The 14,924-nt window shown below is 43.7% G+C and overlaps 1 protein-coding gene across 1 annotated transcript in view; it reads right to left on the bottom strand.

The window, feature by feature from the left end:
• COL9A2 (collagen type IX alpha 2 chain) overlaps positions 1-14,924 on the bottom strand; it is a 31,818-nt gene that overhangs the window by 15,343 nt on the left and 1,551 nt on the right. The window contains exons 2-13 of the mRNA XM_042441294.1: positions 12,539-12,613; positions 10,688-10,723; positions 9,718-9,780; positions 8,699-8,752; positions 7,766-7,801; positions 7,086-7,109; positions 6,101-6,154; positions 5,280-5,333; positions 4,814-4,861; positions 2,848-2,904; positions 2,382-2,435; positions 1,427-1,480 (exon numbers count right to left, since the gene is read on the bottom strand). Coding sequence (XP_042297228.1) covers positions 1,427-1,480; positions 2,382-2,435; positions 2,848-2,904; positions 4,814-4,861; positions 5,280-5,333; positions 6,101-6,154; positions 7,086-7,109; positions 7,766-7,801; positions 8,699-8,752; positions 9,718-9,780; positions 10,688-10,723; positions 12,539-12,613 — 609 coding nt within the window. The remainder of the gene's footprint in view (positions 1-1,426; positions 1,481-2,381; positions 2,436-2,847; positions 2,905-4,813; positions 4,862-5,279; positions 5,334-6,100; positions 6,155-7,085; positions 7,110-7,765; positions 7,802-8,698; positions 8,753-9,717; positions 9,781-10,687; positions 10,724-12,538; positions 12,614-14,924) is intronic.

Genomic DNA, 14,924 nt, shown 5'->3' on the forward strand with positions numbered 1-14,924 from the left:
AAAAGAAAAATCCAACTGGGATTAATAATCTCATTTTCAAGGGGTCCTTTCACACTACACAATGACAGTTTATATGTGGCATGGTGGTCTGAGTATTGGACTATGACTGGAGACCAGAGTTCAATCGCCTACGTGGCCGTGAAGCCTCCTGGGTGACCATGGTTACGTCACATACTCTCAGCCTCAGGGAAAAGCAATGGCAAATCACCTCCGAACAAATACTGCCATGAAAACCCCATGATGGGTTCTCCTTCGGGTTGCCATAAGTTGGAAACGACTTGAAGGCACACAATAACAACAGTGCCTCGCCAAACTATAAAGCCCAGGATTCCATAGGATGTTGGCAAGGCAGTTAAAACAGAATATTGCACTCTATTTGTGTAGTGTGAAAGGGCCCCAGCAGGTAAAGTCACATCTTGTAGCTAAAGTCTTTGCACCTCTAAGCCCTATGTCCCCTGCTCCTTGCCTCATTGGTCACCTTGGATAAAAATCCAACCATGGATGAAGAGGTTTGGAAGCCATTGTCCAAAAAAATTAATCGCTGCCTGCCCTGCCTCCTTTTGTTCTGCCTGATTCTCTAGTTACCCTCTAAAGCTGATACCGTGTGCTCACAATCCATGTAGGACCTTAGCTTAATAATGATATTAGCTCAACAGTCCATAGCATTTATTTAAGCAAATGGGGAAAATCCACTGACTCTAACACACACATAAATACAGAGAGAGAGAGAGAGAGAGTTTCTGCCTCTTCATTTGGTTTTATCGTCAATGCCGAATCGCTTTTAATTAGCAAGTTATGGAGAGCAGAATGCCTCAATGGTAATACGATAAATTGAGAAATATTGGCCAAATGCAAGGTTCGAGATTGCCTCAAATCACTCACTTGCCCTTGAACCTATACAGTCTGGCTCAGAGTTTGGAAAAGTTATTTTGGGGGATGATAACTCCCCAACTGTGGGGCTTGTACTCCAAAATAGTAACTTTCTCAAGTTCTGGTCTGGCTGCATTCCAGTCCTCATCTCACATTTAGTAACATGGAAGCCACACATGTCCTGTTTTTCATTTGTGAAATGTAGGAAGGTATGGGATCCAGTATAGGGCTTGAGCATTGGACTACAACTCTGGAGACCAAGGGTTCGAATCCCCACTCAGCCATGGAAACCCACTGGGTGACCTTGGGCAAGTCACGCTCTCTGCAACGCAAATCCGGAACAGATCTTGCCAAGAAAACCCGATCCTAGGTGATGTTAGACGTTGTTGGGGACAATGCATTTGGACAAAGGTCTGGATTGCAATACACTCTCAACTCCAGTTCCCCAAGCACTGCCCTTTCCACAGGCATCCACACCGCACCCTAGAGAACAGGCCTAGTCGAACCCCTTCTTTAAGCAAGAAAAAAAATGAAGAAACAGAAATAAATACGTTACGGGAGGGCCAGGAATGCCTTGTTCTCCAGAGAGGCCGATGTCACCCTTCGGGCCCTGCGGAAATGTTTTTGAAATGGTTAGACATCAGAGCTAAAGGTGAACCAAATCAGTTTTGAAAGATGGTCTCAAAATTGGAAGTCTGATACAGTAATAGATAGAAATTAGAAAATGTTGCACCCTGCCTTATGTATTCCAGCCGGATCCATTCCTAGATCTTCTTCCACCCTTTTCCCAGTTACTAAGTACCATCTTTTCTTTTCTTTTTGGTAACAGTATACTACTCTCTATTCTTCTCTTCTCCATTGTACCTATTTATTTCATACCCATCTATCTTGTCTCTCCTTCTGCCTCAACCTCACCCAATACCCAGTATCCAGAGAATATTAATTTATGTGAATGCAGTTTTATCTGTAGCAATATATTATTTTTATCACATACATAGCATATATCATTTTATATGCAATTGAATATGAGACATGTGTGCACATACATATATATTTTTCAACTATGCCTTCCTTCTGCCTATATTCTGTTGGCCAGTTAAGTGCAAAAGAAGTGGCAATCGATGTAGGTTTGTTGTCAACATATATACGCACATAGAAACCCAATGGTTATCCAAACTCCCTGCTTACTGTGAAACATTAAGCCTTCATAGTTAGCCACGTCTGCCACAAACGCATCCCAAATACAAATAGGGGTAAAGTGCGGAACTGAGCAAGTGTGGTGTGCTAGTTTGAGCATTGGACTAGGATTCTGGGAGATCAGAGTTCAAATCCCTGCTCAGCCTTGGAAAGCCACTGGGTGACCTTGTGCAAGTCACAGACTCTCAACCAGAGGAAGGGAAGGACAAGTAGATGTAACCAAGAAAGCCCTTTGATGGGGTTGCCACAAGTTGGGGTTCACTTGAAGGTATACAACAGCAACATGGTGGGGACAAAAACTTGGATGGACTCACCGGCCGGCCTTGTCTTCCAGGTTCCCCCAGGACTCCAGGGCGGCCTCTGTGTCCCTAAAGAATAGCAGATATCACATTCAACATTTGCTTTTTTGATGAGAAAGCCATTTCCTCAGAAGAGGATCCCAGCTCTCCAACCTCATGAACTGGTTGCATGAGTTTGAACATACAAAGAGAGCAAGATATTCAGGTACATCCCAATGCCCTGACATGTCTCTATGGATTTTTTACTTCTTCACCAATTTGTCCAAGATACTCCAAAGGTGATCTCTAATTCTTTCTGCTCCAACTTATGCAAAGTTTCCTAAGGGTAATTGCCAGTTCAGACCAACTAAACTCAACCTCCTTTGGTATGTAGCTATATTACTTGCCCCAGAAGAGCGTTCTGAAATCCTGGACTATAGACATTACAATTAGCAAGATCCAAACCACCATAACAAAATGTTTTTAAAAGGCTGATGCTTACCTTTAAGCCCTGTAACCCCTGAGGTCCTTTGGGTCCAGGTGGGCAATTCGTTGGGCACTGTATGGGAAGACCAGCGGGTGGGGAGAGATTGGAAATTAGAGAACTCCTGTAAAATCCAGAGTGGATTCACCATGTCCCTGACATGGAAGTCTCTAGCTGCCCCTCCTGCCAGATCTGATCAAAGACCTCTCTAGTCAAAGACCTCTCAAGCTATGGCCAGCCAGGTGCCCCTTAGAAGACTATGAACAGGACATGAAGCTAAATGGTACTCATGCTCCCAGTAGATAGTACTGAGAGACACACTGCCTTTGATCTTAGATGTAGGGTCGTAGTTCCCAAACTTTGCTTCTCCAGATATTTTTGCCTTCAGAACCTAGGGCTGTCTAGGGCTTCTTGGCACTGAAGTTCCCAACATCCACAGGACCAACTGATGTAGCGCATATTCAACATGGTGACTAGTCATTGAGAGGCTTGTAGAGGAAGTCCTAAAAATTCCTGGGTAAGTAATGGGATGTTTCTTGCTACATGGGGGCAGTGGGAGTAATGCTTTGACCACTCCTTATTTATTTTTAGAAAGCACCAATGTTGTGTCCGAGTTGCCCCCAAACCATTAGTGGCTGGTGACTTTCATGTATGTAGCGAATTCATCAAAGTGCTGGACCTTGTCCCAAAATAGATTCCAGCTCCTTGAATAGCTAAACTTTAGATCAATCCAAGAATAGATTCGATGTCCCATTGGCACAGAAGTCACTAACTGCCAATGCCCCAAAGTCAATGTGTTGAAGCTCAGCTTGTTACTTGTAAGTTGTACTTCCAAGCCAGAGTCAGATTATTGTTCCCACAGGTTCTCATCAGGGTCAACAGCAAACCATAAATGCCTTTCTTAACCCTACTAGCTATGGTTCACTTTATATAGTGCTGGTGGGTATTCAACACAGCTTGTTCTGCATGTGAGAGTCAGTGTGGTGAAGTGGTTTAAGTACTGGGCTACAGCTCCTGGAGAGCAGGATCTGAATCCACGCTTAGTCATAGAAAGCTTTGCGGTGACTTTGGACAAGTCGCACTCTCTCAGCCTGAGAGGAAGCCAATGGCAAATCTCATCTCAAGAAATTTGCCAAGAAAACGCTATGATAGGATCGCTTTTAGTTGGAGTCAATGTGACGGCATGCAACAACAACAAACAGTGAGAATTTCTGTTCTGCGTGCAAGCATTTGCTGCGGCACTTTTTAGCTATAGGCTCTTGTTGGTTCGTATTGTCACGTTTTTACAGTCGCTGCTTTATTGTTCTTCTCTTAAAGCCGACGTTATTGAGTCAGGCTGTTTTCTGTTGACATGCTGTGCCTTGCAAATCGTGACTAGCTTGTCTTGTTAGCCAAAGGGTATTTTGAGACAATTTTACGGCACACTTCCACAATTTCCTTTTCAAAGTGTCTTCTTTTCTTTTCATTCCACACAAAGCTTCTTTTACACTTCTGGCCTGTTGCTTCATGGTGCCTCAGAGGCAGATAGGGGAGCATATGCATCCATGCCTGAACAGCATTGTTTGCAAACTCCCTTTTGAAAAGGGAGAAACATTTTCTCCTTCACAACACTTGCATTTGCCATTTCCTAATGAGCTTGACAGGCAATAGATTGAGAATTCTGTATATACCTTTCTAAAAAATACCTGAAGCAAATAAATTTCTCATCCATCCTCCATACAAAGTAGAAATACAAAGACTACATGCCAGTTTTCTGATTCTCGGTAAGAAATTGTGTCTCCAAATATTGACACTAAATATAATGATATCTATGCTAAAACATTAATCCGAAGGAACAACCCAAGGTGTTTTCCACGAACAATCTTTTTTTTAACGAACAAGTCCGAAAATGTGAAAAATCATCACAAAGAGTACAAAAAGTCTTAGAAACTTGCCCAGGAGGAGAGGCAGAAATGAAATGATTCATTCCCGCAACTCTTCTTACCAGGAAATCTGCACTGCCTTCAACTCCTTGGATGCGACCAACAGGGCCCTAGAAGAAGAATGAGAAGCAATGGGATATCAAACAAATATGATATAGTGTCCAGCTTCAAAAACAAATGGTCCCGTTGCCTCTCCTTTTTAACTAGAGGAAAAGCGCTAACACAGGCTGCGTCTTCCTTTTCCAAAATGCTTGGGACCAGAAATGCATTGGATTTTAGATTTTTCAGATTGTGGAATATGTGCACATCCATAAGGAGATACCTTGAGGACGGGACCAAAATCTAAACATGGAATTAATTTGTATACAATATTTTAATATGTTGTGCATGAAACAAAGTTTGCATAGCAAGTCTATAACAAGTCCAACTGCAGTATTGGAAAAGCAATAATCTGATAGTGTTGTGAGTAATTTGTCAGAAGGAGCCCTCTACGTCACATACCCTGAGATGAGCAGCAACCAAACTTACCGGCTTCCCAGGAGGTCCTGGAGGACCTCGTGGTCCATCAGGTCCACGGAAGCCCTGCAAAAAGAGAAGCCAAAAATGCATTCAATCTGTGAAAGTTTCTTGATAGTTACCAGCAGACACCAAAAGACAAGTCAGAATTCATTGTTTCTGCATTGATACTGCCATACTCCCTGAATCCCTAGCAATGGAAGAGACATTAAACAGAGATCATGGCCTGCATCCTATCAGCTAGTTCCACACAGAGTAGATCCATTGAAACGATGTGTTGAATGGTGAATTCTTTGGTCATTCCATTGGTTAAATGGGTCAGCTCAAATTGGGACTAATAACAGCATTCCGACCCATGGGTATTAGTTGGTTTAACACACAACACAGTTAAATCAGTCTGGTACCACTGCCATGAAAGTGCATCCACGCTACACAGTTATATCAGTCTCGTTGCACTTTAATTGCCATAAATGCACCCAATGGAATCCTTTGGTGAGAGACAAAGAAAACTCTACTAGACAGCTCTTGTACTGTAATGCAAGGGGATTGTGTAGACTAGAGGTCTGTACAAAGAGAATTCTAGCCACTTTGCCAAATTCTCCACCCCAAAATCCCATACAATGTAGTCACAGCAGTTAAAATGGTATCGAACGTCTATAACTTTGCAGTGTGGCTAGACTGACAGCTACCTGTAGGAAACATGATGTTCCTAAACCCCCAAAGAATATATACCTGCCTCCATCATGAATTTGCTGCCACTTCCCAATATCAGCTGCTTGAAGCAACTGCCTCGCTTTGCCCAGTGACAGGACTAGTCCTGCCAGATTCCTTACCTTGGGTCCCAGAGCCCCAATTTCTCCTGGAAGTCCAACTTGGCCTGCAGTACCCTGAAGCCAAAAAAGCAGAGAGAGAGAAAATAAATTTATTTATTTTATTCATACAGATACTAAGAACAGCTTTTGCTACACCTCACTGACTATCTCACTGAACAATCCTGGGCCTGCTCTAGGTATCATCTAGAAAAGTTGCTGACTTTGCATTTTAACATACTGGCTACCAGCCAGGAGAGTAAACTCTAAGTAGATCAGCAAAACTCTGAGCAATTAGCAACATACAAAGTCAAATGGTTGCCAGCAGGTCTCCAAATTCCTTGGCAGAGAGAGGTTATTATCCAAACTGTTCAAACTGGAAGTCCTCGGGAATGAACCATGTGCTCTAGCACTAAGCCAGATACACTCGTGGATGGAAACTTTATGTTGTGGACTCCCAGCATCCCCATCCCAGGATCCTGCTAGCTGGGGGGGGTTGAGATCTGTAGTCCAAAAAAGTAACATTTCCCAACTTTGCTCTAGACTGGTCCACCCAAATGGTCCAAACATCAATCCCAGCTGCACAGAGTATGCCATTCAAATAAAAAACCACCAACAAGAGCCTTATGGCACAAGAAACCAAAGCAGAAACAGAACTGGAGAGTAGCAGCTTCTCTGTGCCTTTCCTCATGATGTTGTAGCACTTTTTTCCCCACAGGAGAAATCCATTTGACAAAAGATATGCTTTTATGACTGTCTCCCAAGGGAAGAGAACTAAAGCGCTACAACTTCATGCAGCAAGGCACAGAGAATGCCACTACTCTCCGGCTCTGTTTCCACTTTGTTTTCTTGTGCAAGGAGGCTCGAATGAGAATACGCACACTTTTCAAGGCATTGCTCTCCCCCCGACATTCATCCTTCTGCCTTGCCCTGAGGATCAGAGAATAGAGGCCAGGCTTTGAGATCTAAGAAATCCAGTATAACCCAACCTGCCATGAATGGTACTTACAGGAGGTCCTGGCAAGGAAGGCCCCTGAAATGAGAAAAGAGTCATGGTGGGTAAGAAGTCTTTAATGAAGAATCAAGTGCTAGAAATGTCAAGGCGGTGGTGGCAGAGGCAGAGACTGAAAGGAAAAGTAGCCCTTGCAGTGTGTCATAATGGCCATCACCTTCTCTTCCTTCCACAAAGCCAATTCCAGCACCTTGAGGGCAGTTATTCCCAGCGTCCAGCTATTTCAGTACAGCTACTGACAGACCCTTCCCCATATATACCTGACCCTTTCTCCAACCACAGTTTAACAAAAAGGTGACATTCAGGTGTTGCTGAATTGCAACTCACACCACTCTTAGCCAGCATAGCCCTTGGTAAGGAATGTTGGGAGTTGCAATACAATTCAGAATGCATAGTATCCATTCTTGAGCCAAAGAAAGAGTGGTCAAGATCTGCAGTTCTGGAGATTAATTTCTGCAGTCCAGGACCCACTACTTCATACCTCCCCACGCCAGCATCCTAGTAATCATACTATAGGACAACAGGGGAATGGAGCGTGTGTGAGAACAAGGCTGAAACCCATTACACTAAACTAATTTAATGCATTTTGCAAACAAAAGACCATTGGGTACAAACCAGAGACATCCTTCATGGTGTACTTTCTTGACAGAAAGGTGCAACAAGAAATAAATACTTACTGGGAGTCCTGGTGGCCCAACAAGTCCAGGCTGGCCCTGGGCAAATGGAAAAAAGAAACTCAGTCCAGAAGGGTCCATACAGCTGAGCACCATCCCCGTTTCATGGGTCTCATCCAAATCACAGCACCAACCCACTTTCATATTCTCCAGCTCTCCCAGTTTGGCAGGGACAGTCCTGTTTAATCCTCTATCGTCCCACTATTTTCCCTGCTTTTAAAATGTCCCAGTTTCTCTCCCTTTCTCCCACTTTCCCCCTTTTCTTCTCAGTTTACTTCCATTGCTGCAAACTGAGTTCAAAGTGCAAAATAGTTAGCACTCGGTTATGGTAACTCAACACAGGAGAGAGGAGAGGAAGAGGTAGAATCATGCTCTTCCCAATAGACTCAGGCAAAAGCAAACTGCTGCAGCCTCTCACAGATTATGCGTTCTTCTTCATTCATAACTTTTGCCATCTGGACCACACTCTGGTGTTGCTTGGTTACATGTGTACCGATTTTCATCTGTGAAATGTTGGAGAGCATGGAATCTGGCACCAACTAAGATGCTACTTCTTCTGTGTAGCAGCCCAGCCTGAATTCTATTTTCCAAATCTTACCAAAGCAACCAGCAAGCAGAGCCAAGGGAACCAAAAATATCTAAACGATGCTTATTAAGATAGGTATTTTTCTAAATGACATGCTTAATAATACCAGGGTGAGCATCCATTGGATTTGCAAGATCTCTCCTCCTGATCTCTGAGCAGAGCTTGGAAAAACTTCCTCTTTTGGAATACAACTCCCAAGTTCCAGAAGTATCCTGAAAGAGTAGCCTTTTCAAAGGCCTGCCTCAGAGTCTGCAGGCTTCAGCCACAGCATTTTCAAAATGGTCCCTATGCAATGCCCCCATCTCCTGAGTTCTGCAGATAAGATCAGGCAAAGAAAGGAAGGCACTCACTTTAGGGCCTGGTCTCCCAGCAGGACCTGGTTCTCCTTTTGCCCCTGTTAGACCCTGGAAAAGAAGAGAGAGGATCACAGTGTCAGCTTGAGGAACATCAACTTGTATCTTCTGCAGAAACACTCTGATGCAAGATGCCATGGGAGAGACTTAGGAAACTCCACAGAATGCCTTCAAAATACAGGTTGAGTCACCTTCATCCAAAGTGCTTGAGACCAGAAGTATTTTGGAGGGTTTTTTAGATTTTGGAATATTTGCGTATACGTTATGCAATATCACAGAGATGGAAATTCATTTATGTTTCATATACACCTTATACACATGGCCAGATGGTAATTTTATACACCATATTTTTAATAACGTTGTGCATGAAGCAAAGTTGGCGTACACCAAACCATCATAAAGCAAAAGTGTCACTATCTCAGCCCCCCATGTGGGCCATTTTGGATTTTGGACTATACCTGGCATTTAAAGAAGATTCAGCGTGTACCGTGCTTTTTCAGTCCATCTGGAGAAGTGGATTGTAAGTCACAAAACTCATGCTAAAATATATCAGTATTTCACAGTATAACGCAGCTATTTCTTTGAAAACCTTGAACACACAAGCTCTGTTCTCAATGTGACAATATGCTGAATGTGCATGGGAAGGTTGAGCGAATTTTTTGGGCACAGTCCTGCTCTCCTCTCTTCCACATTCACATTCAGTGCATATATTTGTCCATGTGGTTCAAACCAAATGTGTTTTTCAAAAGCATCTGCCACACAAAAAGGATGCAAACAGAGTCCGTGTCAAAACTGGTGATGAGAACCAAGCAGCAGAGCTTCAGTTGAGCTTCAGCTGAGTATTTAGTAACACAGTTTAGGCATTCAAGGAAAAAGGGCAGGTGAGGTGACCAAGGGGATGCAAACACAGCAAACATAAGAGTTCTAGGTGTGGATGATGTTCAATGGCTCACTCTCTGCAAAGGTAGAAATTTGGAGACTAGGGGACAGAATCAAACAGCAAGAGGGGTACTCACATCAATCCCAGGCTTCCCTGGTGGGCCATCTGAACCTGGGAGACCCGGTTCTCCTTTGGTCCCCTGTTACAAAGGAAAATTAGAGGGGGAAAGAGAAGGTATTATAGTTTAGAAAGTGTGGGGGAATGGGAAAGAATCACAGCAGTACAGTAGGATACTGGTAGGGGATTCCCTCCCTTGTGTTGGGCTGTTAGCAGTGGCAGCTAATGGCTATCATGTCCATGGGACAGTGAATTCCACTCTGGGTTTTACTCTGAAGTTTAAAGGAGGTGTCAAAGGTACTGAAGTTGGCTTGATTAGGATTTATATTCTGTACTGCAGTTATGGATTTCCAATCTAGAGTTGTTGCTGTTAACTGCCCTTAGGTTGACCTTAACTCATGGCAACCCTGTGGATGAGACATCTCCAAGACCACTTATCTTCTACCACTCTGCTTAGATTCATACCCATGACCTCCTTGGTTGAGTCTATCCATCTGTCATGCAGCCTTCCTCTCTTTCTTCTTCCCACCACCTTTCCCAGAATTACTGTCTCTTTTAATGCATCACGCCTTCTCATGATGGAGCCAAAGCATGAAAGTCTCATTTGATCATCTTTGTTTCTAGGGCAATTTCAGGCTCAATCTGTTCGAGGATCCATTTGTTTGACTTTTTGGCCCGCCACAGTATCCTCAGCTTTCTTCTCCAGCCCCACATCTCAAATGAGTTGATTTTCTTTCACCTGCTTTCTTCTCTGTCCAGATCTCACTTCCATACATGGCGATGGGGAATACAATTGGATGATTCTGACTTTAGTGCTCAGTTGTATAGGATCTTGAACTAATCTAGAATCACAGATCTATAACTGCTCCACAGACAATAAGACCCTCAAATGCCCTCTGAACTAACTGTCTTTCTTATACTAGCCCACCTACTGCCAAGATTGGAAAATGTAGATGTAGAGGATCTGGGTGGTTTGCTGGGATACTCACAGGGCTCCCTGCTGCTCCTGGCGGGCCTTTATCACCCTACAATAAAGAGAATTTTTTAAAAAATCATTAACATTATTGATTTGCTTATTTCTTTTTGCATCCCACTTTTTTGCCCCCTAAAGGTAGCACTCATAATTACTTGCAAAATTAAAGCCAAATACAGAGTGGAAAAAGGACACGTGAAAACATACAAAAGACTATTGTCTTTAAAATAGGGTTACTAATCTATAAAATTGGTTGGCTGGTTGGTTGTATAGATATCTTGTTATGTATGTTTGTCACTCCGTTCAAAGTGTGAATGAAAAAGACAAATCTTACTTAGAGACCCCTGTGATAAGTTCACCTTTTAATACTGAAATGACATGAAGGCACACAGGAACAAAAACAATGGCGGGGTACAAACCGCCGCTTTGCGGCGCTCCCCCGCCGCCGCCATTTGCTCCGTGCGGGAGCCGCAGCAGCCAAACCGCGCGACTCCCGCGCAGAGCAAAAAAGAAGCTCCATTTCGGAGCTTCTTTCTGCGGCGCATCTATGACGTCGCGAGGCGCCTGGCGCGGACTCACAACGTCATAGGCGCCGCGACACGTCTGGACGCTGTGCATACAGTACGTAAAGATGGCGGCGCCCATGTAGAAGGGGTGCCGCCATCTTGTACATATAGGATACGTACTAGGGTTAGGGGGGTGCGGAAGCACCGCCCCTTCCTAACCCTAGTACGTATCCTATACGTACTAAATGGCGGTGTGTATCCCGCCAATGAATACAGAACGACATTTGGACAACTTTTGTCCCTGTCTTTGGAACTGTTGGTAATATAACGCCTGATGAAGAGACCTGGAAATCTCTCCAAGGTTGCATGGATTTTTCATAGAATCAGAATTGGAAGAGACCTTAAGGGACATTCAGTTCAACCCTATTCTGTCATGCAGGGAGACACAGACACAGCAAAAACCTCGAAAGAAGGAGACTCCGCTACCCTCCTAGGCAACGTCTTCCAATGTCAAACAGCTCTTATTGTCTGAAAGTTCCTCCTAATATTTAGGTGGAATCTCTTTGTTCCAGGTCCTATTCTCTGGAGCAGCAGAAAACAAGCTTGCTCCGTCCTTGATATGACACCCCTTCGAATATTTGAACATGGCTATCATGTCATCTCTTCACCTTTTCTTCCCTAGGCTAAATGTTCCCAACTACCTAAGCTCGTCCTCATAGGCTCATAGGGCATAGTTTCCAGACCTTTCACCATTTTGGTTGGTTCCAGCATCTTTGTGTTCTTTTCGTTGGCCTACTAAAGCTCAGAAATTGCAAAATTCACTTTTTGGACTACAACATCCAGAATTCTCTGGATCCAAGCATTCTCTGAAGATGCCAGGCACAGATGCAGGTGAAACGTCAGGAATAAACTCTTCTAGAACATGGTCACATAACCCAAAAAACCCACAAACAAACAAACAAACATGGATGGTGGCCATGAAAGCCTTCGACTTCAACATCCAGAATCTCAAGCTACAGGACTCTGAGTGTTGTGCTTCAAAAAGTACATTTTCCTGGTGTATTAAGAAATTCGTGGGGTTGTCAAAAGTCAACAGGCAACTTGCAGGCACATACACATGCATAATGTTGCTCTTTCTTGCTCCTTACATTCACATTGTTGGCATTACCCAAATAGGGATTTTGGATATCTTCCCCAAGCAGTGGCTACCTTCAGTTTTTAGGTGACCTGCTGCCTCCCTCTAGGCTCTTTGGATGGGTACTGCATGTCTCCTCTTGTATACAATGCCCTCCTTTGTACCCAAAAACTCTCTCCCCTTCTCCTCCTTGGTCAAGTTCCTGAGCTGAGCGGTGTGTACTTACATCAATGCCATCCGCTCCTGGAATGCCTGGAGGACCTGGGGGGCCTCTCGGCCCAGGTTCCCCTGGTGGACCTTGCTACGAAAGGAAAGGAAAAGCAAAATTATTGGAGGGGAAGGCAGGAGGTCATAGAATGGAGAAAAACAAGGGCCGTGAGATCTGAGTTATTTGAGTTTCTCCCACAATCACAACATCACAACACTAGGCAAGGCGAAACCTACATCCCTCTTGTTGCCGGCACCTTCCTTGGAGAAGCAGGGATCGGATGGTCCACTTCCATGCAAGAGGGGCATGGATTGGATGATCCGATAAGGTACTGAAGATCATGAGAAGGGAGGAGAAAATCTACTGGGCTGGATTGTATACTTGCAAGATAGTTTACTTGAAAAAAGGAGAAATCAAACACTGATATGCAGAGGATAGATGGAAAACTTCGGAACCTCCTGATGCTTTGGACTGCAGCTTCCATTATCCTTCCCCATCAACCAAGATATGACAGACAGCAGTAACTGCACTTCGAAAATGAAAACATTTCGGGTGCAACTTGAGTCTTGAGACTTGAGTCTACTCCTCATGAAGTTGTCTCTGTTGAAACAGACCTATTAAGTCTACGAAAGCTTATGCTACCATCTGCTTTCTTTCTCTCAGTCTCAAAGGTGCCACAAGAGCCCTTGGCATACTGATCCAGACCAACTATCTAATTTTAGCCATGTCAGTGAGCTACTGAATCCATTCTGGGTTTTAGTAGGGAAAGGAAAGGAGCTAGAAATAGGTTTGGCACCTATATCCAGCACTTTGGATAGTTCCGATTAAAGCCTGGTGTGAATTCACCACCCGACGTCCATGGAAGTGACCAGCCCTGACTGGTTTCAACCGAGGGCTTGTCTACACAATTAAAACACTCTTCATTCAAGTTGAAAAGGATGTGATCCAGCCACGTGTGGCTCGGAAAGATTTGGGCTTTTTGATGTTGGGGCAAAATAAAATCCATCAACTCCAATAAAAAGTGATTTGTGGTTTTTAGTGGAGTCGCCATGAATATCTCCAAAGATGCATATTATCAAAAGTGTGGCTACATATTTTCAGCAGAGGGAAGGCAAATAAATGCAAATTTGCACAGCAAAGTGAAGACAATTGAGCATTGGTGCAAATGTGTCAATATTTGGAGCAATTCGTATAAAGTACAGACTAGGCCCTAGAATGAATGAACAAGGACAGTACAGTTAGTTTCCTTTGAAATCCTAAATATAATATGCTGTCGTTGAATATCTATGTCCTTGCTCACTTGATATCTCTCTCTCTCTCTCCGCCTGAATCAAAGGCTCTATAGTTGCACACAGAAGTGACCAAACCAGCCCACCTTAACCAGACTTCGCTAAACAAGGAGCTACTATGAGAACACAGACTTTTTTCCCTATATATTTATAGCAACTTGATTGACTGTTGTGAGTCAACCTATGGGGCAAGAGACTGTCCCAGGCCAGATGAGAAGCAACTGAGTGTATTTCAGGTGATGGAAAACCAGCTCTGAACGAATGCCTCAAACAAGCCAGTGTGGTCCAGCAAATGCTGGATGTTTGGGAAACCTGGAGAATACAATCCCTGCTCTGTGAAAGCACTTTTGCATAACTTTCAGCAAACCATTCTCTCTGCCTCAGCTATTCCCATCTGCAAAATGGGAGCAACTGTGATCAGTCCTCACAAGTTTTCTGCAAAGATGAATAAAGAGCTGCTGACGGGTAATAAAAGAAAGTCAAGAAGCTGAGCTGTGAGTCAGGTTCCTGTCCAAATTTCACCTTTGCAACCAAGAGTACATCTTCAGTGCAGAAATGTAATGCAGTCTGACACCACTTTAAGCGCTGTAGCTCTGTTCTATGCAATCCAGGGATTAGTTGTTTCACTATGTCTTTAGCCTTCTCTGTCAGAGAGTGCTGGTGCCTTGCAAAACTACAAATCCCAGGATTCTGTACGACGGAGCGATGGCAGTTAAAGTGGCATCAAACCGCATTATTTCTATAGTACAGATGCACCCAAAAACACTAGGTTGCCCTCTGCCAAGCATGAGGAATCTATATGAACCTGAGGGCCAGATTCAGCTTCAGAGAAGACACTGAAAGACACATTCCAGTGGCCCAAAGACAAAACAGTAGTATCAAGATGCCTCTCCTAAGGACCCTTTCCATCCCCACATTTTCCTTTCGTAGTTCCCCCTTGTTGTACCTTCTCTCCTTTTCCTCTCTTTCAGTTGTTAGATTGCAATCAATTTGGGACACAGGCCTGTTTTTTTCTACTCTGCAAGGTGCCTTGCACACTGACAACACAATATCAGTAACAACAACGATGATGATGATGATGATGATGATGATGATGATGATGATGATGATGATGA

This window comes from Sceloporus undulatus, chromosome 9 (genome assembly GCF_019175285.1).
Source record: "Sceloporus undulatus isolate JIND9_A2432 ecotype Alabama chromosome 9, SceUnd_v1.1, whole genome shotgun sequence".
Taxonomy (NCBI): Eukaryota; Metazoa; Chordata; class Lepidosauria; order Squamata; family Phrynosomatidae; genus Sceloporus; species Sceloporus undulatus.